The 24688-nt window shown below is 39.2% G+C and overlaps 1 protein-coding gene across 1 annotated transcript; it reads right to left on the reverse strand.

Annotated features, from left to right (window-relative positions):
* Positions 1–25: 25 nt before the first annotated feature.
* LOC104597188 (serine/threonine-protein kinase PCRK1-like) lies at positions 26–24688 on the reverse strand. Its single transcript, XM_010258618.3, has 4 exons — positions 23811–24688; positions 2744–3004; positions 2447–2569; positions 26–750 (listed from the first exon to the last, which is right to left on the reverse strand). Exons 1-4 carry the CDS (start codon positions 24192–24194, stop codon positions 190–192), a joined length of 1329 nt encoding a protein of 442 aa, XP_010256920.1. The 5' UTR covers positions 24195–24688; the 3' UTR covers positions 26–189.

Here is a 24688-nt window from a genome sequence, read left to right on the forward strand (position 1 = left end):
TTTAAGGCATTTTCAGACAAAACGATTCAAAATCAAAAATACCTTCCCTATCACAAATTTTAACTTCAGTAAAAAATGAGAAGTTGACATTTGGATGAACATATTTGCATTACAATAATTACGTTCTTACTCATGCCAAAAAAAAAAGAAGAATTACGCTCTTACACCCACAAAATTATCACCCTGTTCTTACCAGGCTACTGTCCTATTTCTCCAATCCAACTTACTACCAGATCTGTTTCTGAAATTGACCTTTTCTCTGAATTCAAAAGCCTTCTTAAGGTAATTATTCCCTTGTTTTGATGATTTGGTCTGAGTGACACTATATTCAGTCGTAGCTCCAGCTTCTTTGATAGCTTCTGAGACTCCACAAGGTGGCAGCAATGGTGATGATGATGCTTCGGTAATAATCTGTCCCAGCATTTCAACAACCTCGCTCATCCTAGGGCGAGACTTTGGTTGCTTCAGTAGACACTTGTTAGCAAGGGACGAAAGCTTTTGAGCAGACTTAATGCAATACTGTCCTTCCAGCCGTGGGTCTATTATGAGGTGGAATTTTTTGGAGTCAGAAATATATGGTTTTATCCATTCCAAAAGCTTCTGCTCTCCCCTAGGCAGGTTTCTGTCTACTGAACGCCGTCCAGTCAAGAGCTCGTATAGGACCACCCCAAAGCTCCAAACATCACTTTTGGCAGTTAACCTGCCTGTTTGAATGTACTCTGGAGCTGCATAACCTACTGTACCTACAACCTGTTCAAAAAAAAAAAGCAGTAAACTCATTATGTGATTAGATGTTTACCAAAAATTATGTGATTAGATCTCTACAGATTATGTCAGATACATGGAGAGCCATACATATCCAGGACAAGTGGACAGACCCAACAAAGATTTTGGGCCTAAAACATCCAGCACCAGTTCACAGTTTATCTGACTGTAGCCAGCAATAGCCTCGTACACATAAAGCATAAATTTAAGTTTCTTGAGTATATTACTCCATGTGTACAAGGCAATGACAAATTGAAAGAGAGGAACAAGGGCCTCTTAATTAAAGTGGCTTCAGAATAGTTCTTCACTTCTATTTCCCAGGAATAAGAAAAACAGTAGAAACATTTAACTGGAATGTTACCACATGATACCAAGTCTCCAGCTATTAATTTCAAAAGCCAATATGGTGGATCCTAATGGGTGGGATCATGGTTCAAAGTATTGATCCTTATCATACTGTATTGTATGAAACATACTGGTTTTTGAGGTCGTCCATATGCCATATACAAGACACTGGGGACTTCTGACAAGATTTACTGATGGTAGTATGTAGGATATGATGGTGGAACGATGGGCATCCAGTGAAAATGTAAAAAACATAGTGTATCAATGCTTTGAATGCCTTGACACTTGAACAAGTAGTATCGGCCATGTCGATACTTTATTTGTATTTAATTTATTTGTATTTTCTGCCCAAACCTTAAGACTGTCTTTGGTTTGAAAGAAAATAAGAGAGAAACAGAGAGTTGAGGGAAGGTTGTTAGGAAATTTCACATATTCTGTTAACAGCTTTCCCTCAACTTTTCGTTTTTCTTATTTTCTATCAAACCAAACATAGCCTAAGAGTCCCTACTCCCTAGTTTTTTTTCTTTTGGAATTTTCATTTATGTTAGGGATGTGGAAGATGATTAGGTGGTTTCTTTCATCAATTCTCCAAGTTAGAATTTTGCATCCTCTACTTCACCAGATTCTAGAATTTGGTCTTTACCTCCCAATAGTTTTGCTTCTTCCAAGTTTTTCTTCAATGAACTGGTCTCCTCTAATTGCTTCAAACAAATTACCATGGCAATTGTTTCAAACCATTCAAGATATTCTTATTCATGTTAACTTAACATTTCGTTCTCCTGATTTCCCCAGTCAATTAGATGCCATAAGCCAACCCAGCCACAGCATAACTCTAGAGCCACCTTAGAGATCTTCCAAACCAAAATCATCTCAACAATGTTATCATAACCATCCAAGCTCTTCCCACCCAGAAATGCACCATTAGTTCAATAAGATGCCATATATAGTTTATAATATTTAAATATGCCAAAGATCTTTTTGAAAGGTGAAATTCATTAATAAAAAGAAGCAGGGGAGGGAGATGTTCTAGGGGTTACTTATGCCAAAGAATTTAACATTGGCTAAATTGATTTACCATATTTCAGAAGCAATCTAAAGGAGCAAAGTTAGTTATTACTCAAGCTCAGTTTGTTCCAACATAAAAAGGCCACAAAATTAATAATTCAACTACTATTTTTACACCTTTTTTACAGTCAAAACAAAGTTTTCCATCACTTTAACACCAAAACAAATACATCCACAAAGAAAGAGGTGGTTTTTTCGCATGGCTCTTAAGTGATATGAGAGATAAATGGAAGTCAGAACCCCAGAACTATACTCAAGGAGAACAACTTACTGATGTCAAAACATGACTGAGTCCTTCAGTTGGCCCCTGCCTAGCCAACCCAAAATCTGAAAGCTTTGCATTGAAGTCCTCATCTAATAGGATGTTTGATGTTTTAAAATCTCGAAATATTAACTGCACCAATAATAGATGAATATTAACTGCACCAATAATAGATGACCATTAACTGTCAATCAGGTTCAAAGTTGATCCTTCAATACTCCTAGGTCTTAAACCATGTTGAAGTATCAACAATCTAACCGAACTAGGATAACTTGAAAGGAAAGTGAAATCTAAGATAATATGTACCTGAAAATCCATTTCTTCATGGAGGTATGCTAGACCACGTGCTGCATCCTGGGCAATTCTTAATCTCATATCCCATGAAAGAGGTAATGGCACCTTAGAGAATAGATGATCTTCCAAGCTTTTATTGGGCATGAGTTCATATACCAGAAGCCTTTGAATTCCCCTTTCATCATCTTCAGCACAATATCCTACTAACTTGACAAGATTTGGGTGCTTCACCACACCTAAAAAGTTCACTTCTGTAACCCACTCCTTGTGCCCCTGAATAATGGGATATGAAATGGTAAATAGACAATTTGACAATCTCCAAAATATTAACTACAGTCACCACACTCATTCAGTAGTATTTACAGAAGATTTTGCATATTACAGGAGAAACATAATAGCCTGTTTCAATGATCCAAAGGGAAATCATCAGAATGCCTAAGCTACATGAGAACCATCAATACATGTTGTTCTTAATTCCACTCCTAGAGAGATTAGGGATGTTAATGAAGTACAAAAGTCCAACACCCAATCCAATCAAATTTTATAATGTACATAGTATACACACACATTAACATATAGTCATATATAACCATGTAAAGTTTATAGTTAATAAATTCTGCATTTCAAATTTATCAAATTTATTTTCATCATTCAAGTTAAAATGATTAACTTCTTAATTATTTTAAAAAGGGTTATTATTTGAAACTCCCCCTCACTTTTCTGATTTTCTCTCAAACTCACCCTGACTATCAGATTCCTCCAGAGACCCCCCCTGTTAACCATTTTCTGTTAAAAGACAAACTGTCTCTACAAGATTACCATAATACCCCTGTTCATCTCCACCCTTTCTACCAAAATATCCATAATCATTCGCTTGATCTAGAGGAGAAGGCCAAATCTTAAATCTTAAAACCTATTTCTTCTAAGAAACAAATGAGAAGGTGGAGTGAAGAACATAAAATAGGGGAAAGAAATGAACCAGGGTATCTATATCATAAAAATACTTAGTTAATAAGGTTGACTGATTGGTCAATGTTAATTTTGTCATTAAAAAAATATTAAAGAAATGAACACTTCTGTCATGGTCACTAATGGTGAACTAACAGAAAGGTAGGTATCTTATAAATAAAAGCGTCTGATGGGGGACAGGCAGGGGTCTTTGGAGGTATCAAGAAGTTGGGTAAGTTCATTGCTAAATCACTATCATAGCTCTTACTTCCTCTCTTATTCTCTCTATCGTCCTTTATTGACTCATTCTTTATATTATCAAGTTTCTACAGTCTTTGAACAACATAGCCATCTCTCTTTCCTTGATTTTTGATATGCTTTTATGTTCTGTACGATTACATTTACTGGGTATATTTAACTAAGTTTCAAACAAAGCAAGACCTTGTGGTCTGTTCCCAGCTTGGCAACAGCAACCTGGTAAAACAAATTAAGCATTATAAGCCATCTTAAACCTAACTGCACTTGTTTCCCCTTAGATATTCATAGAAACTTCATTTTATGTGACATTTACTTTAAGGGAAAAATTGTTACATTTTTTGATAAGTATTGTTAAGCATGTACTTATGAGGGGAATCAATTGTTATACTAATAAATATGGTTGAAGTACTATTTCCTTGGGGGGTGATTTGGGCACAATCCATTCTTGACAAATGGGACACATCCCTAATTATTATTCAAAAAGTACATGTCTCTAAAGGCAACAACACCCCCATATTTTCGCTTCTGTTATAAGTTATAACCAACAATTGTTTCTTTGTATTTTTACTATGGATGTCCCTAAATAGCATCCTTTTTCTTAAAGGACAAAGATATTTAGGAGAATAAGTAATCATACTACTAAATTAGATAGGCAAAATTGTCCTTGAGAAATCAGGAGGCAATTAATTGCATCTTCTTGTCTTTTGTATAAAGTTATTAGAAATGAAATGTATTTCCTCTAATAAGAAAACACACGAGTTCACACAGCTTTTCTTTGATCAGTAAAAGTAGATTTTATTATATTCAACTTGAAGATTACATCAATGTGGCATTATTACCCACCCCAAAGATATAAAAGTTTACATTTTACCCAAAACATTTGTTGTCTATTACCCCCTTGTTTAGCTAAAGCATCCACCATCCCATTTCCTGTTCTTCTCACCCATTTAAAAGTAACAATTAGCTCCCTTGTTATGCTTTCAATTTCCTGAAAAGTGTGTTCTATAAAATACATTGGATTTGATAATGAGATGACCACCTAGGAGTCCCCTTCCACCTCCAAGTGTTGGAACCCAAACTTCTTTGCAAACTTTAACCCATGAAGTAATGCCAACAATTCTGCTGTCAATTAGTAGTCACCTTGCTCTATAGGTCCTGAATATAAGGCTAGTTTGCCTTCTAAATCTCAGAAAACACCACCTAACCCAGCCATACCTTGATTACCTAACAAGCTTCCATCAAAGTTAAGTTTTACAAAGGTGATTGCCTTAGGTCTCCAATCCATGACTATTCTTTCCTTTTTTTGAGTTGAATGTGCCCCTTCCTTCCAAGTTCTCAAAACATCATTCAAAGAAAAACTTGGAAGGCTTCCACTGTTTTCACCCAATGTGCAACTTTTGTTGTTATGATATCTATGATTTCCACCTTGGACTTGCTCTTTTCATGAAAATCCTCCCATTCCTTTCTTCCCATATAGAACATACCATTGCCACCCTCACTACTTTCCACATTAACCTCCCTCTTTTCTTTAGCTGTCTCAAGAAGTTTGGGCCAAGAAGACCCACCACATCCCGAGGAGGAGTGCACCTGCACCCAAAGAGAGAACAAAAGTGCTCCCAAATACAAAGCATAAAAGGGCATAAAAGTACAGTAAATGGTTTCACCACTTGTTTTGCAAAGGAAGTACATATGAGGGGATAGGCACTTGATTGGCCTTCTTTTCTAGTTTCTACAACAAATCACAGGTGTTTACCTTCCCAAGAAAGACCTCCCAACATAGGGCCTGAATTTTAGGAGGGATTGGATTACTCCAAATCTTTCACTAGGAAGTTCACCCCCAAGGTAGTAGGATGTATTAAGTTATTGAATGAGGCAAATGTAAAAATGCCATCAGGGGAAATTAACCAAACCCTAGTGTCCTCTGTATTTTGGTTCAGGAGGACTGAATCAATCTGGACTAATAGAAGAACGAGAGGTTCACACTTCATCTCCTTAAGAACCCTTTTGAACCCAAAGTCCCAATTTAAACCAGAGGTAGAGAATACCACAAATTTAGAAATGGGTTCAGGCTTTTACTTGGATAGTGCATAAAGCAAAGGAAATTGGACCTTGAGTAGATGTTCTCCTAGCCAAAGGTTTCCCAGAACAAGACTCTATTCCCATGCCCCATGTCGAAACAAATGTGGTTAAGAAATAAAGGTTATGCCTCACATATTGCTTTCCAAGGAGAAGTTGATGTTGTATTAGAGGCTACCTTTGCATCCCAGCCATTGTTTGGCCGCCAATGTATGTTTTCAATTACCCTATGTTAAAGCCTTTCTCTTTCTATGGGATGTCTCCACAACCATTTTCCTAGGAGAGTTGTATTCTTCTGGACCATGTTTCCTATCCCAAGCCTACCGTTCTGTTTAGGCCCTACTAACTTGTTCCCATTTCACCAAGTGATCTTTCTTCTCATCGCCTGATTCCCATAAGAAGCCCCTAATAGGCTTCTCTAACTACCTAGCTATTCTAACAGGATATGGAAGGTGGACAAAAGATAGACAGGAAGATTAGCCATTGTGGCTTTGATTAAGGTTATTCTCCCTCCCATTGAAATGTATGTCTTTTCCATAGGGCTACCTTTTTAGCAAATTTCTCCACCACTAGTTTCCAGAAACAATTTGATCTTGGTTACCACCTAGAGGGAGTCCTAAATACTCCAGGGGCCAATTTTTTACTTCACAACCCAAGAGCTCTACCACTCTAAGGATTTTCTCCTCCTGCAAATTTATGCCTACAACACAAATTTTCCCCAAATTAACTCTTAGTTTTGAGAAATTCTCAAATGAGCAAATAAGTTCCTTTAAGTTTCTTAGGGAATTAAGACTATGACCATTGCATAAGAGGACTATATCATCTACAAACTACAAATGGGAAACCACAACCTCATTCCTTCCCATCCTCTAACCTCTAATCAAATTATTCAATTTAGCCTTGATGATCAATCTGCTTAAGACCTCTGTAATCAAGGTAAAAAAGAAAGGAGATAAAGGGTCTCCTTGTCTCAAACCTCTTTTCACTAGGAGAAAGCCTCTAGCAGTCTCATTAGTTAGAGTTGAATAGTGCACCGAGCTCCAGCACCCCTTAATCCACATTCTCCACCTTCCTCCCAACTCAAACTTCTCCATAATCTCAAGCAAGGGGTGAATAGGGAGTCGACCTTTTGGGCTAATTTTTAATTTTCTTTCTTTGTATTCTGTTAATGGGGAGCTAAGACATTTTATCTCCCCTCTTGTATCTATAGTTTCACAATTTTCTTATTATTAATGAAGCTGTTGTTATTGATAAAAAAAAAAATCCACAAAATCATAAGCCTTCTCTAGGTCCAATTTGTAGATGAAGCTCTTCCCTCCACTTTTCTTCTTCTTTGCTACACACTCATTTACCACTAAGATCTGGTTAACAATTTGTCTATTCTCAACAAAAGCACCTTGAAATTGTGAAATCATTGAAGGAAAACATTTTTCAGTTTGCAGATAAAACTTTAGATATTATTTTGTAGAGGCTTCCCACCAGACTTGTAGCCCTAAAATCCCTTGAGGTCTTGGCTTCCTACTTTTTGGGCATTGGAGCGATGAAGGTGACATTTGCTCTTGGAGAGATCTCCCCTTTTTGTTATGGGCCCGCGCGCAGGATCTCGTCATGGGTCGGTCCACGGTGAGAAAGCCCTGCTTTCCCTTGCGCCTTCCCTTGCGTGCAGACCCTATTGCGGAAACTGAATGGGTGATTTGTCCAAGAGACCACCCTAACTCTCCGAATGGGTGATTTGTCCAAGATACCACCCGAACTCTCCTCACTCTTTTCTTGACTGGAAAACTGAATGTCTTTATTTCAATTCATGGCTCCTTAAATAGGAGATTACAGAAGGAAATTCCTAATTAAACTCAAACTCCAACTTGAACTCAAACTCCTAATTACCTACTCCTAATGGTAACACAACTCTTACTTAAGATAAGATAAGGATAAGGATAAGGGATGAGGAATGGTGTAGTTGGCGGCGAGTTGGCGGGCAGAGCTGATGTGATAAGACAAGTGTGGGCCCACCCTGATGAGCTGTCATGTGGACCCCGCCCTACTGCTGCTGCCTAGTGTTGCTGTTATGCGGTGCGTGCTGCTGTGCGCGTTGCCGGGCGGTGTGTGCTGCTGTGCGCGCTGTCGGGCGGTGCATGCTGCTATGCGCGCTGCCGGGCGGTGCATGCTGCTATGCGCGCTGCCGGGCGGTGCGTGCGGTGCGCTGCCGGGCTGCTGTGTGGCACTGCCGGGCGGTGTGTCCATAACACTTTTTGGTGAAACTCATCAAACACTTCTTTTAAATCATTTTTCAGCCTCTCAATAGTCTTGAAAAAAAAAGCAATAGAAAATCCACCCAGGCCAGGGGCTTTTGATCTTTTCATAGAGAAGATGACCTATCTAATTTCCTCAATGCTAAAGTTGTTCTCTAAGGCCTTAGATTGGATATTTGTCATCCTATCCCATTCTAGATTAGGGAGTTCTTTCTCCTTTCATCCATTCTGGAAAAAATACCCTTAAAATGATCCACAAAGGCCTTAATAATCTCCTCTTCCGTTCTGGACTCATGTTCATCCACTTTTACGCTCGTTATGAAGCTCTTCCTCCTCCCATTTGCCAAAGAAAGAAAAAAAAGCGTGTTCCCATCCCCCTCTTGAAGCCATTTACACCTAGATTTTTGCCTCCAAGAATTTTCTACCTTTTTGAAAATCTCCTCCAATTCTAATTTCAACCTCCAACACTCTTCTCTTTCCTCCTAACTAATTTCTCTTGGTGTTTCTTTCTATCCAAAGCCTCAAACTTTGAAGAGATTCTTTCTTAAGCTTCTTTTAGCCTTCTTCCAAAGTGGTCCTTATTCCAAGTGTTGAGGGCAAGGCCCATTAGTTTATGTTGTTATTGTTTTTGCGGGGGGGGGGGGATTGTTTTTATGTTATGAACAGTGGCCGCCCTAATAAGGGCATATTAGTCTTTGTAATCAATCTTTTTTGAGTATATAAGATAATGAGTGGCAGCCAGATCATTACTGGCTTTTCCCCATCTCTACTTCTGTTCTCCCTAAGAACTCTCTCTTTCTCCTTTCTCATTGTTATCAAATCGGACTTTTGTTTTTTCTTTTCTACACCAAGATTTGATTTTTTTCTTTTAGAGCTTTCAAATTCCTTGTAAACCTAACACCCTTTTTCTTGCCCCTTGGTCTTTCTTCACCCCACTAGGATTTAATTCTCTTTTCGAAAGAAGGATCCTCTAGCCACATATTCTCAAAGTCAAAAGGTGAAGGTCCACCAAGAAAAATCTCCTATCTTAAACAAATAGAGTAGTGCTTTAAGGTTACCTTAGGCAAGGCCCTTGCAATTAGGTTTTCCCACAAGTCTTCCCAATCTACTGAAAAAAGAAACCTATTGAGTTTAGAGCAAGCTAGATTTGATTAGAAATTTGACCAAGTAAAATCGGCTTGTAGCAAGGGTGGTTCCTTCAACTAAAGGATTCAATTAGATTGTAAAATTTTCTCATGCTTAAGGTGAGGCCCTGGTTTGGATTGTTTGTTCCCCTTGAAAATCTTAACAATGAAATCACATCCTAGACACCAAGGCCCCTCCAACAAACCTCTAACCATACTCAACTCCTCCCAAAATTGGTCTCTTTCTCTATAAGAGTTAGGACCATACACATTGGTCAAAACCCACTCCCTCCAATCATTAACTCTTTTGATTTTAATAGAAAATGAGTAGTTTCCTATGAGTTCCTCCAGGCATTCCATTTCTTCATTTTTCCAAATAGTGAGTATTCCCCATGATGCTCCACAAGATGATGCAAAAGCCAACTTAGACCTCGAATTCCCTAAATACTTATAATCCACTTTCTATGTATCTCTAGTAATTTTCTCTTAATCGAGAACATGTTTGGCTTCTCTTTCCGCAATACACTCCTAATTAGAATCCCTATCTGAGGAAATCTCCTAGTCATGTGATGAACCAAATCATTTGTCTATGACACCTTAGCCCTTACATCAAGGCCAACAACCACCCCCACTCCCCACCCTCAAGAAAAAGTAATATAATTAAAACTGTTCTAGAAAAGCAACAAAATTGAAATGTAAATAAACCCAATTGAGCATCATCTCCTAACAAAGATCATCTCTATCCAAACAGGATATGACAAGACTACCTGTTAGAGCATTAGCTAATTTTCACTCTCATCTGAACAAGGTGCTCTAGCCAGTAAAGATCTAGCCTCTTGTATGTGATACTACATAAGCCAAGAACTCTCCTCACCAGTCATCCAACATAAAAACACCTGCCGATTTCCCTCCTCCTCCAACCTCTAGAAGCCCAAGGAGAACATCAGTCTCAAGCCTTGGAGTAAGGACAAAGTCTCAACCATAGAAAAAACAAACACTCCTGTTGGAATGTTAGGTTTATCTCTTATGTTTGTATTCTGCTGAGTTAGGGTCCGTTTGGACTAGTTAAAGCAGTTTTTTCTTTTGTTTTTTATGCTGCAACTTAAGTAGGGGCATAAGGGTCCTTCCCTTCTAATTATGGTCGCCCTATATATATTAATATAAATTGGCACCGCCAGGATCAATAGTTGACTCCAAATCTCTCTCTTCTCTTCCTCTCTTCTCTGTTTGGCAGTTAATATGGTATCAGAGCAGTTCTGTTAGGCCTGTGAGCAGATCAAACAAGTTTCAACCTGTTGTCTTCTTCAATTGAGATCAAAAGTACAGACCTACGACTGGTACAGATTTTTTTTACCTTGGTCGTGTACCAAGAAGAAACTATATGAATCCAGACTGTTGAATGTCTTTTGAGAAGCTGTGAGGTTCGAACCTCTTTTTTTTTATGGATCGTGTGATCCCATATCTGAGAATTCATATCTGTAGGTCGTGGATGACCTGATTTTTTACCTCTTGCGGTGTAACCGTACTGGTTTCTGACCCCTTCTAGCAGTTGATGTGTTTGGGTGGTCTGGAAGTTGGTGGAGTGTGACTGCTAGGTCAGTTCAGCACTGAGGTCACCCTAAAATCTTGTAGTGTGTGCATGTGGGCTTCATCCTTGGTGTGTTTCTAGGACTGTTTTTTGGTGATAGGAGGGATCATAAGGTGTGTGTAAGGTCTGAAAGGTGTTTGAATCATGTCCTCTGAGAATTCTACAACTTTAGGAACTTTAGGAGGTCAAAATGGAATAAGTGAGGGGATAGATATGAGTTTCCCCATGGCTGTAATCCCCTTTGATGGACTGAACTATCTTGAATGGTCTAGGAGAATTAAACTTTATATTACTGCTAGGGGAAAAATTGGGTATATTAATGGTAAAGTCAAGGAACCAAAGACTGGTAGTGCTGAGCATGACAGATGGGACCAAGAAAATAGTATGGTGATGTCATGGCTCTTGGTTTTCATGCTGCCACAAGTAAGGAAGACTTTTATATGGGCTGAAACAGCTTATGAAATATGAGAACAAGCAAAATCTACCTATTCAGAGCAGAGACACTATGCAAAGATATATCAATTACAAGCTAAATCCTCCACTTGCAAGCAGAGGGAGAGGAGTCTCTTGGTGTACTATTCAGATCTGACATCAATTTGGAAGGAACTGGATCATTATCAAAATGTGAATTGGAAGTGTGATGAGGATGCAAGGGCCTACAAATCACTTGTTTCCCAGCAATGGGTGTTTGCTTTTCTTTTGGGGCTGAATCCTACATATGAATCCATGAGGGTACAAATCTTAGGAAGTAAGAACCTACCTTCAGTTCAAGAAGTTTATGCCCTAGTTCAGTCAAGAGCAGAAGAAGTGTGATGAATTGTATAGAAGGGGAACCAATTGCACTAGCTGTCGAGGGGGTACAAGTTCTTGGAGGTTCTTTTAAAAAGGGTGATTCACAGAAGAGAGTGGATGACAAAGACAAACTTTGGTGCACTCACTGTCAAAAGTCTAGGCACACTAGAAACACATGTTGGGATCTCCATGGAAAGCCTAAATGGGCTCAGGAATTGAGTAAGAAGTCTGATCCGAGTAAGAAGCCAACCCAGCAGAGTTAGAAGAAATATAACTCAACAAATGTGGCATCTCAAGAGACTAGTCCCATGGTACACCAGGAGCGACACTCTGGTTCTAACCCCAAGGAAGATATCAACTCCTTTAATGACCACTTGGAATTATATGGTAGGACACTTCGCCAAATGGGTTCTGGCCTTACTCCTTCTACCTCCTTTGTGTCTACATCAAGTAACATTACCACTGCTTTCCATGTGTCATCTCATACATCTGATTCCCCTTGGATAATTGACTCTGGAGCCTCAAACCACATGACTGGTAAGTCAAATTTATTTCAGGCATATAACCTCCTCTCTGGGAGAGATAAGATGAGATTGATTGATGGGTCTTTTTCCACCATAGACGGTCAAGGAACCATCTCCCTTCCTCTTGGTCTTACCCTCTCTAATGTGTTGCATGTTCCTAAATTACCGATCAATTTACTTTCCATTAGCAATATTACTCATTCCTTGAATTGTTTAGTGACCTTCTTTCCTTCTTCGTATGTGTTTCAGGATTTGACCTCGAGGGAGACGATTGGTAGAGGAAGCATGGTGGATGGCCTCTACGTGTTGGAGAATAAATCCGGTCTTGTGGCTACAGAGTCCTTAAGTTCTTCTAGTGAGAGTCATGCCTACTTGTGGCATAATCGTCTTGGTCACCTTTCGTTTGAGTCTTTAAAACTTATGTTTCTTGAGTTGTTTAAGTCTTTGTCAGTTAGCAAACTATAGTGTCAGACATGTCAATTGAGCAAACATTGTAGAAACTCCTTTCCTTTAAGAAATAAAATATCTGAATTTCCCTTTCATATTGTCTATTCTGATGCTTGGGGCCCTATTTCTCTACCTACTGAGTCTGGATATAAATATTTCATTACTTTGATCGATGACTAGTCTAGATATTCGTGGGTGTATCCTATGCGATCTAGAGATGAAGTGCCAAAAATTGTAAAAGACTTCCAACGAATGGTTTTCACTCAATTTCAAACTGAAATTCACATTTTCCAGTCGAACAATGCAAAAGAGTACTTCCATAGTGATCTCACGGAGTTCTTTGCTTCGTATGGATCCCTTCATCGAAGCTCTTGTGCCAGGACACCTCAACAAAACGGTGTTGTTGAAAGGAAAAACAATCATCTACTTGAAGTAGCTCGTGGTCTATTACTTCACATGAATGTTCCGAAACGTTTTTGGATGGATGTTGTTATGTGTGTTGCATAAATCATCAACTGTATGCTATCTCGATTACTAGAGTATAAGGCCCCATATCAACTTTTGTTTCCTACAGCTCCGCTGTCCCCTATTCCAATGCGTGTCTTTGGGTGTCGTTGCTTCGTTCATGACTTGTCTCCTACTCGTGGTAAACTTGATCCTCGTGCCACTCCTTTTTTTTTCTTGGTTATCCATTATCTCAAAAGGGTTACCATTGCTATGATCCTGCTTCATGCAAGTACTATGTCTCCATGGATGTATCATTCTTTGAGAGTCAACATTTCTTCTCGGTTTCTCCTCAGGGGGAGAGTAGGGTTGAGGAGAAGCACACTCAGGTTCAACTACCTCTTCTTCCTGACCCTTCTCCATTTAGTGTCTTTCTTCGCCGCCATAAGAGCCAACAGAGTTCAAGAGTCGTGGAACTTGAAACTATACAACCAATATCATCGGACTCTCCAAAGGTAGATCCTCCTCATCAGCCAAGTACACTTGTTCCCATTGATATGCCTGAACCTCTTAACATTGATCCTCCTGTTGTTAATGATCTTGATGTTCCTATTGCTAAGAGAAAAGGTGTTAGATCTTGTACTAAATCATCCTATCTCTCACTTTGTGTCCTACGGTCATATTTCACCTTCATACCGTGCATTCCTTTCCTCTATCGACAGTGTCTCTGTTCCTAAGAATGTGGCAGAAGCTTTATCTAAACATGAATGGACAGATGCAATGAAGAAGAAATTAATGCCTTACACAAAAATGGCACCTGAGAGTTGGTGGATCTTCCTGAAGGGAAGGAACTAGTGGGTTGCAAGTGGGTATTCACAGTAAAGCATAGAGTTGATGGTTCAGTAGAAAGATACAAAGCTAGATTGGTGGCCAAAGGGTTTACACAAGTGTATGGAGTAGACTATGCAGAGACCTTTGCTCCAATAGCCAAGATGAATTCAATCAGAATCCTCCTCTCATTGGTAGCTAACCTTGACTGGGAACTTCATCAGTTAGATATCAAGAATGCATTTTTGAATGGTGACCTAGAGGAGGAGGTTTACATGACTCAACCTCCAGGTTTTTGTGCCAAAGGTAGTGAGTAGAAGGTGTGCAAGTTAAAAAAATCTCTATATGGATTGAAGCAATCACCTCGGGCCTGGTTTAGCAGGTTTCATTTAGTAATGCAACAGATGGGATTCAAACAATGCTAGTCAGATCATACTTTGTTTGTGAAGAAAGGTGAAGGGAAAATTGCAGCTTTAATTGTGTATATTGATGACATACTAATCACCGAAGACTAGAAGACTGAAATACAGAAGCTGAAGAAATTCCTAGCCACTCAATTTGAGGTGAAAGATCTAGGCCCCTTACAATATTTCCTTGGAATTGAAGTTGCCCGCTCAAAAAAGGGCATCTTTATTTCCTAAAGGAAATATGTACTAGATCTATTAGAGGATACAAGCAAGTTGGGAGTGAAACCAATTGATTCACCCAGTGAACCCAACCATCGGCTAGGAGACAATTAGGGGGAGTGTTTGAAAGATGTGAAGAAGTTCTAGAGACTTGTAGGGAGATTCTTATATTTGTTTATGACCAGTCCTGATATTGCCTATGCAGTGGGTGTTTTTAGTCAGTTCATGCATAATCTTAAGACAACTCACTTTGAAGCTGCAGAAAGAATCCCTAGATACCTCAAGAAGTTCCCAGGAGCTGGTTTGCTTTTCCAGAAACATGGGCATTTGAAAGTGGAGGTGTATACAAATGCTGATTGGGCAGGGGCAATCGATGACAGAAAATCTACCAGTGGGTATTGTACCTTTATGGGAGGAAAACTAGTCACTTGGAGAAGTAAGAAGCAAAGTGTGGTGGCTAGATCTAGTGTTGAGGCAAAATACAGAGCCATGCCTCATGGAGTTGCTGAAATAATGTGGATAAAAAACTTGTTAGGAGACCTGGGTTTTGCAGTTAATAAACCTATGTCACTCTACTGTGACAACAAAGCTGCTATCAATATTGTTGCTAACACAGTCCTCCATGATAGAACAAAACATATTGAAGTGGACAAGCATTTTATTAGAGAAAAACTTGTGAGTGGAGAAGTGTGCACTCCTTATGTCAGTTCAGAGGAACAACTTGCAGACATCTTCACCAAGGGCCTTCATCATGTGCAACATAATAATTTGTGTGACAAGTTGGGCATGATTGACATCCATGTCCCAACTTGAGGGGGAGTGTTAGAATGTTAGTTTTATCTCTTATGCTTGTATTCTGCTGAGTTAGGGTCCGTTTGGACTAGTTAAAGCAATTTTTTTTTCTTTTGTTTTTATGCTGTAACTTAAGTAGGGGCACAAGGGTCCTTTCCCTTCTAATTATGGTCGCCCTATATATATTAATATAAACTGGCACCGCTAAGATTAGTAGTTGATTCCAAATCTCTCTCTTCTCTCCTCTCTTCCTCTTCTCTTCTCCTTCCTCTCTTCTCCTCTATTTGGCTGTTAATAACTCCTATGCAAAACAATAATTGTGCTAACTAAATAATCAATTCATAATCCTGAAATAAAGTGAGGCTCCCATAAACAAATTTCAATATAATTTCTAGTATAAAGTTTCCTAGAACACCTATTGCCTTAATTGGTAATTCTAGCTCTGTATTAACATATATTCTTCCACTAGCCACCTAAGATCCAGCAGATCAGTTTTCCTAGAAACTGTCCTTGTAAATAAATTCTCTGGGGATTTATAACTCAATTAGCCTAAAATTCCAGCCACTTTAACCTATCCAGAATTAAACTCCTGAGTCCTGATCAGTAATTGAAGCCTTAATCCAGCACCATGTAAGAAAGGGAAAACACTTGAGATAGAACATTAGTTACATTTTTATTGGGAATCAGATCATGGACTAGGAGATCTCCACTCATTTTGTTTCAACATTCATAGAATTGGATGAGGTTCAGATTCCTGTGTTCCCTATTATCAAAGCTGTCATAAAATATTGTTATTCCTAGGGCCATTTCTTGGTGTAATGGTAAAATCTCAGGCTGACAAGCATAATGGTGCAAGGTCACATCTGAGAGATGAATGTTAGGACCAGTTCACCCTCCCAAGACCACAGATAGCTGGGACCAACATTAGGTAATGGCCTTTTTGTGATATCTTCCATACTTTTTTAGAAAACCGATTGCATCAGACAATAATCACACTATTTGTATTTGTTAGAATACACAAATCAGGGGTATTTTGGTCATTTGGGTTTATCTATTTGAGAGTGAAAGGTCTATTTTATTTAAGTTTAAGTTATGTGTCCCATCACTTATGAGGGACAATATGGTCTTTCTTGTAACTATGTTATTGGAGATAAATACAAGTGGGTCGGCTAGAGGTGGACTGATTTTTCCTAATCTGGTCGAACCCTTCTTCTTCTTCTTCTTTCTCTTCTTCTTCTTTCTCTTCTTCTTCTTTTCTTCTTCTTTCTCTTCTTCTTCTCTACTTTAACCTAGAATCGAATAGGGATTTTACATGGTATCAGAGCAATAAAACCTAGTTCTCTTTTCCCTTTTTTTTTCTTCTTTCCTCACTGTTTGTCTTCTTCTTGGGTTCGCCGCCAACCATTTCAACTTTCTTCGATTTTCTTATAGCCTGAGTGGAAACTCGACAAGAGGCCAAAAAGGAGTAGTCATTTTGTGGTTTTGGAGGTGAGTATGCCTCCAGTTACTGTGGTGGTGGTTGTTGAGGTTGTGTACTAGATGCCCTCTATTCTGTGATACGAAGAGGGCTGTTTGTGGACAGGTATGAACAATTCTGTTTTTTTTTGCCCAAATAGTGGACTGTAAATGCTGTGTTTTGGTTCAAAATATTTTTTTGTGGAGGTTTGAACTGACTAGTATGCATATCAGCCTTGTTCTCCTCTGTTTTTACCTCATATGTGTGCTGAAAGTAGGGTTTTTCGACTGCTGAAGGTCACAACAGCAGAGGTGTGGTGGTGGTTGTACTGTGTTGAATGGTGTGTGGATGCTTCTGAGTAGTTGAAAGTGAAACCTTGTGTCATGTGGTGGTTTTATACTGATTTCTCTGTTTGATTTAATGACTGAGTGATTTCAGCTTTTGTATTTGATGTGCAATGTGTATTTGAAGAAGTTGGTGGTGCTGAAAGTGAGATAAGTTTTGTGGAAGTGCATGAGATTGTGCTGAATATTTGAAGGTGAATTGGTTAAGATGGCATCGATTGGAGATGGGAATGACAATAAAATAGGCATAATGATTTCTCCAGATTACCCAAATGTTCAAATGACATCTATTAAGTTGAATGGTGAGAATTATGTGCCGTGGGCAAAATCTGTGGAGGTGTTTTTAAAGGCCAAGAAAAAAGTAAAATATGTGAGAGAGGAGAAACCCTCCTCTGATTCTCCGAGGTTTAGTGACTGGGAACATGAAGATGCACAAATAATGACATGGCTGTGAAATAGCATGGAACCAAAAATTAGCGTGAACTTTATGTTCCTAGATACAGCTAAAGAAATCTATGATCATGCTAAGAAACTGTACTCTGGACAAGACAATACAATGAGGGTGTATCAGTTGTACCAAGAGTACTTTAATCTGAAGCAAGGCAGTCAAAACTTGGAGGAATACCATGTAAGTCTGAGGAATATCTGAAATGAGCTCAATGTGTATCATCCTTTGACACAGGATGTTCAGATTCAGCAACAACAGCGTGAGCAACTTGATGTTACAAGGTTTCTAGTGGGTTTGAAGGCTGAATATGAGCCTGTCCGAGTACAAATACTGGGGAGGTCTGCTCTTCCCTCACTTGAAGAAGTTTTTGCCCGTCTTAGGAGGACATCTATTGAGTTTATAGAGCATTCTTCTCTCTCAGACAGATATGGTTTTGTGGTGACTAGAGGGGGAGGCCGTGGAAATAGAGGTGGTGGCGGTGGTCGTGGACTTCCAGGTAACCGTGGTGTTTGTTTAACTGTGCTAGCGGCCGGAGTGGAGGTCGGGACTCAGGGGGAGGTTGTGGTAAAGGAAGAAGTAATGCCCCTAGGAAGTGTACACATTGTGGATTAGAGGGGCACACGGTTAATTTCTGCTATGATTTACATGGTCCACCCAACACTTGGGCTAACCATGCTGTGACTAAGGGTAGTGGTACAATTACTGATAGTCAGCATACTGACCTGATCCCCTCCACATCTACTGGTGCTTCTGGGAAGGAGATGGTGAGTGTACCCCGTGTAGTATATGAGCAGTTCCTTCAGGCATCTCAGCAGAACACAGCAGAACACAGCTACCCATTCAGGTATGGCTTGCTTGGCTTCCAAGCAATAGCATCCTTGGAAGTCAATCCCCTTCCGGTGTTGTTTCCCACCTTGTCTCCGTTTCCTCTCACCCCAAGAGTCTTTGGATGTGTTTGTTTTGTTCAAAACTTGGGGCCTGGTTTAGACAAGTTAGATGCACGAGCTACTAAGTGTATCTTCCTTGGCTACTCAAGGACTCAGAAAGGGTATAAGTGCTATAACCCTAACTTCCATAAGTCATTTGTGTGCTCCGATGTCACCTTCTTTGAATCAGTTCCTTTTTTTTTAGATACTGTGGCTTCTTCTCCTTCCTCCGCAGTTCCTCTTCCCGTCCCAGTTGCGGATCCCCTTCCCGTGGTTCCCATTCCAGTTGTAGATTCACCTCCCATGCCAGTTACTACTGAGAGGCCACCAATCAAACAAGTGTATACTCACAGAAGAGCACCGGCCCCTCCTCCAATTCAGCCCTCGTCGACAGATCCTGTCATTGCTTCTTCTCCCTTAGACCTTGATCTTCCTATTGCCTTGCGGAAAGGTAAACGCACTTGTACTTCTCATTCTATTTCACACTATGTTTCAGCTGCTCACCTTTCTGCTTCTCATCACAACTTTATATCATTGCTATCATCTATTTCCATTCCCAAGACTGTCCAGAAAGCCCTTACCTCCCCAGGGTGGCAGCAAGCCATGGAAGAGGAACTCTCTACTCTACAACACAATCACACGTGGGAACTCACTGCTCTTCCTCTTGGTAAGCATGCTGTTGGGTGTAAGTGGGTTTACACAGTGAAGTATCTTCCAGATGGCAGTGTGGAGCGATTGAAGGCCAGGTTAGTGGCCAAGGGCTATTCTCAGTTGTATGGTGTGGACTATATGGAGACATTTTCTCCTGTGGCTAAAATTGGTTCAGTTCGGGTGTTGATTTCATTAGCTGCTATGTATGATTGGCCTCTTGTGCAACTTGACATTAAAAATGCTTTTCTACATGGTGATCTCATTGAGGAAGTGTATATGGAACAACTGCCAGGGTTTGTTGCTCAGGGGGAGGATGGTAAGGTTTGTAGACTCAAAAAGGCAATTTATGGACTGAAACAATCTCCACGCGCATGATTTGGCAGGTTCAGTGAAGTAGTGAAAGACTTTGGGATGAAACAATGTCAGGTAGACCATTCTGTGTTCAGCCATGACTCAAAAGATGGGAAAATCTTGCTAGTGGTGTATGTGGATGATATTGTCATAACTGGGAGTGACAGTAACGGGATTGACAGGTTGAAGAAATTCCTACAGGACCACTTCAATACGAAAGATTTGGGTAAGCTGAAGTACTTCCTGGGAATAGAAGTTGCAAGGTCAAGGCATGGAATTAACTTATGTCAAAGAAAATATGTTCTTGACCTACTTGAAGAAACAGGACTATTAGGTGCTAAACCAACAGACTCCTATGGAACTTAATGTCAAGTTGAGTGTTGATGCAAGTGAAGAGTTTAATGATCCTGGAAGATACAGGAGGTTGGTGGGAAAGTTGAATTATCTGACTATTACCTGACCAGATATATCATTTGCTGTGAGTATGGTGAGTCAGTTTATGCAACATCCTCGGATTCCATTGGGAAGCAATTCTAAGGATTGTTAGGTACCTGAAGGGTGCTCCAGGTCGTGGTTTGCTATACCAAAGTGGAGGGACTCTTGAAATAGTAGGGTATATAGATGCTGATTGGGCTGGTTCTATATCAGACAGGAGATCAACTACAGAGTATTGTACCTTCCTTGGTGGCAATCTTGTAACTTGGAAGAGCAAGAAACAAATAGTGGTGACAAGGAGTAGTGCAGAAGCTGAGTACAGAGCTATGGCTCATACCACATGTGAACTTGCTACAAGAGATGGGGTTCTCGGTTGACAAACCCATGAGATTATACTGTGATAACCAAACTGCTGTTCACATCTCTTCCAACCCAGTCTTCCATGAGAGAACCAAGCATATTGAGGTCGATTGTCACTTTTTGAGAGAGAAAGTGATAAGTGGAGTGATAACCACATCTCATGTGAGCTCAGGAAATCAGTGGGGATATCTCTTTACAAAGGGATTGTCTCGGGGCAGAGTAAATTATATTTGTGACAAGCTGGAACTATATGACATATACTCTCCAGCTTGAGGGAGAGTGTTAGAATACACAAATCATGGGTATTTTGGTCATTTGGGTTTATCTATTTGAGAGTGAAAGGTCTATTTTATTTAAGTTTAAGTTATGTGTCCCATCATTTATGAGGAACAATATGGTCTTTCTTGTAACTATGTTATTGGAGATAAATACAAGTGGGTCGGCTAAAGGTGGACTGATTTTTCCTAATCTGGACGAACCCTTCTTCTCCTCCTTCTTCTTCTCTTCTTCTTCTCTACTTTAACCTAGAATCGAATAGGGATTTTACAGTATCTATGTTCAAAACACACCTAACTCCTAGAATGCTAACTCTAATTCAATTTTCCTGAAATTGCAATGTCACACACAACACACCTCGTATCCATGTCAGATACTACCACACCTTTGTTTCCTTGTTATAAAAGTCTATTTGCTGAAATTTTCTAAAACCGCATCTCTTTGCAACAACTACCTGTCCAGTGTCCAAGGTTATACCCTGTTACACAGTATCAATGTATTGTAACCTATAACTAGGATTTTCAGCTTTCTATATCTACAATTGAACTCTTTAACTCTTTTGAGGGCATGATGATCTTAATTAAGTATTCTGAATTCTTGAGAGATTTGAACCTTTTGGAGAATTCCTTTCAGAACATCTCAAAAACAGTAAAAAAAAGAAAAAATAAATAAACTGGATAGGGAATGGAGATACATCTATTGCCAGTGCTTTAACTGCCAAAACTATATTCCAGCAATCTGGTTATGGCAATGGAGAGGATCCTACCAATCTTTTGTAAGTTTTGGTTTATTGATGCAAACTAAAAAAAGAGCCAAAGAAGAAAAACTAGTATTGTAAATAGTTATTGGAGGTGAAGAATACCTAGAAAAGTTGAAACCAAGTGATGTAGGAGGCCTTGGGAATGCTCAAAATTCTCACAAATATGGAAAAAACAAAGAATAGATAGGTAGTAGAAGTTAGATGGCTAGAGAAGTCACACTTCTCTTCTTCTCTCGGGCGATCTCATCACCTTTCTCATGTACCTTCTTTTATTTTAATGAATTTTTATTTTACTATAAAAAATGAAGTCAAATCAAAGAAAATTTTGAGTCATATTGGTGTAAGACAGGAATGGACAGCTCCTAGAATGGTGTATATGGTGAGTGTAAAGAAAGAATTCCTTCAGAACCAAGAAATCAAAATTAGAACATAACTATAAATTAGCTTCCTCTAATTTCTAAAATCCTTCTAAGGAGTTTTAACTCATTACAAGTTTGGCATGAGTTTCTAAAAATGAAACAACTTCTAGAATAGAATTGATACCTACCAAAATAAGCTAACCTTAGCTTAAAAGTTCAAAAAAGAAGCTAAAAAACAGAGAGAATTTCATTACAGACTAGTTGGTCACCCATATATTGACATAACTCACTCCATTCATGTCTTAATTACAATTAGAATCCACAGTCTTCTTGGGGACATAATTGACTAATTGAGCAACCTTCTAGCAATATCAAAATCAACACAAATAAGAAAGTTTTTTGCCTCCAAAAATTTGGCAACAGGTTGGGTTACGGATTCAAAGATAGTTCACTCCCAAATAATCCAAAGACAACTTTGGGCATTAGCTTCTTTGCATCCCACATCAAACTAAATTTTGATGGGTGCTGGTTGGGCAATCCAGGGGCTTCCGGTGTAGGGGGACTTGTTAGGGATGAAAGTGGCAACATAATCCATAGTTTTTCAGGGGTGGTTAGTCAAGGTAATTACTTGAGATATGAATAATTGGCATTAATCCAAGCAGGGGCGGAACCAAGGGTGGTGGTCTGGCGGAAGGGAGTTATGGCCCCCCTATGCCTTGAAAATCCCCACAGCACTCGTTAAATCCATCTTACATTTTGGTATTTCGGTCCCCTTACCTATGTTTCCTAGCTTTTGCCCCCCCCCCCCAATCCATGTTTACTAGTTTTTGGCCCCCTCAACAAAAAAATCCTAGCTCCACCCCTGAATCCAAGGGCTAAAGTTGAAGTGGATGCAGCGTAGAAGAAAATTGTAACCAGAACAAGCTAATAGACATTAAACAGAAAAAAATACAGTATCTGAAAACAATAATAGATGGAAAAACATTTACTGCAGGCAATGCCACCTAATTCTTCCATGTGGAGGAATCCTCTGACTAATCACTAAAATCATCTCTTTGATCATATCCCTGATCAAAAAGAATCAGAGGGAAACTCTGGAGTCTGCATCGTGCATGTTTCACTTCTGCAGTAAATGTGAACCCTATTCACTACTTCGTAGTGAAAAATTTTTCTGAGTTATATTATGCCATCCAAATTTTCAATTTTTTTTAAGTGAGTTTTCTTAAAAAAGGGCTCCCTTGAAGGACTTTTATTGAGCATGGTGAAAGGTTAAATACTACCAATGTGCACAAACATTGGATTCCTTTAAAGAAGACAGTCAAACATAACCAAATTTGAGCAAATGGATCATCTTGGTTGGCTATCATGGTTTTATATATTGCTAACATTATGGAAAGCACCAACAGTTTTTATATAAAGTAATGACAGAAAAAATGTCGCAGAAATTTCACCAAAGAAATTTCACCTTGCTGGTTAATAGCATTGAACCCATATATTTATTGACATTTCTGGTCTGTCTTACATAAAAAATAATCAAATAATAAAAATCTAGGTATTTGGTACTTTTCTTCCCAAGAGGAAGTTTTGATAAGGACGATTCGGCATTACATTATCACTTTAACCATTATAAAGGAAGCAATTTTTAGATACTACATGTACATTTCCAGGTCCACAAATCTAGCAATGTCAAAGAGGAGGAAACACAAAAATGTATACATTCAAGATCCAATTATCCGTTCTCTAGTTAACAGTAACCAAAGTTTGAGGATTTTTTATTAGTTGTAGTACATGGTTTCGACTATACTCTGCATTCCAGAAAATACAAAAAAAAAAATATATCTATATTCAATATTGAAATTCAAGCTGAACAAATTTGTTTAAAAAATTCAAAAAGAATTTAGACTTCAGGATTTTAACTTGAACTAGGATCCAGGAATCACAAGTACCTTGCGCCCAATTTCATAATAACTAAACAATTTCCAAGAAGAATTAGGAAGATAATAAAGGAAGTCCTTGCCTGCAATCCATTCCGATTCAATTGCTTCACAGCAACATCCAGTTTTGCATCAGGATCATCATCAGAAATACTAATGACCCCTCTGTAAACACAGCCAAACCCTCCCTCCCCAATCATCAAGGCCCGACTAAATCCTCTCGTTGCCGCTCTCAACTCGGAGAATGAGAATACTCGTAGATCATTACTCCTCCTTTGATATAAGAAATCATTGAAGCCCAGCGAGCCAGAGAAGTCCCTGGAATACGAGTCAAACTCGGAGCACCTAACATCGACATTACTCGATGCAACACTGAAGGAACGGGCCCATGAAACCTTAGAAGCCCTAGAAATGGAGCCATCGTCGTTTTCCCTCTTCTCCCCATTAGAAAAGTGAAAGCACTTCATTGCTGTAAAAAGAAAAAACCCTGAAGAAAACCTAACAAAACGCTAGAAAACACGAAATTGAAGAAACGCAGACATGAAGCAAAGTGTATGACCATGAGAAGAAAAACAGAGAAAGAGAGAGAACAAGAGAAAGGTGGGTGGGTGAAGTGAGTCAAATGAGATAGACTGTTGATCGAATCTAACTAACTAGAATTTGAGAAAGAAAAAAAATATTAGAACACTGAGAAGAATAAATGCAATTGAAAGAAAGGAGGGACGCAAAGAGTAGGTTTGGTTTTGTTTTCCTTCTCTGTCATGACGTTGACGTTGAAAGATGGGCTTGGCCTACTCTCCTATTGCAGAGAGAGTGAGAGAGAGTTGTCTGATGCCAGGCACGGCCATTCACGAGAGATGGGTGTTTTGCAGAGTCAAGTTGTGAAAGCTTCACTGTGTACGTATCGACAGAACCGATACAACTTACAGGCCACAATCGACGAATAACAGAGTTTAGACTT

Source organism: Nelumbo nucifera, chromosome 2 (genome assembly GCF_055504915.1).
Source record: "Nelumbo nucifera cultivar China Antique chromosome 2, China Antique-T2T, whole genome shotgun sequence".
NCBI lineage: Eukaryota > Viridiplantae > Streptophyta > Magnoliopsida > Proteales > Nelumbonaceae > Nelumbo > Nelumbo nucifera.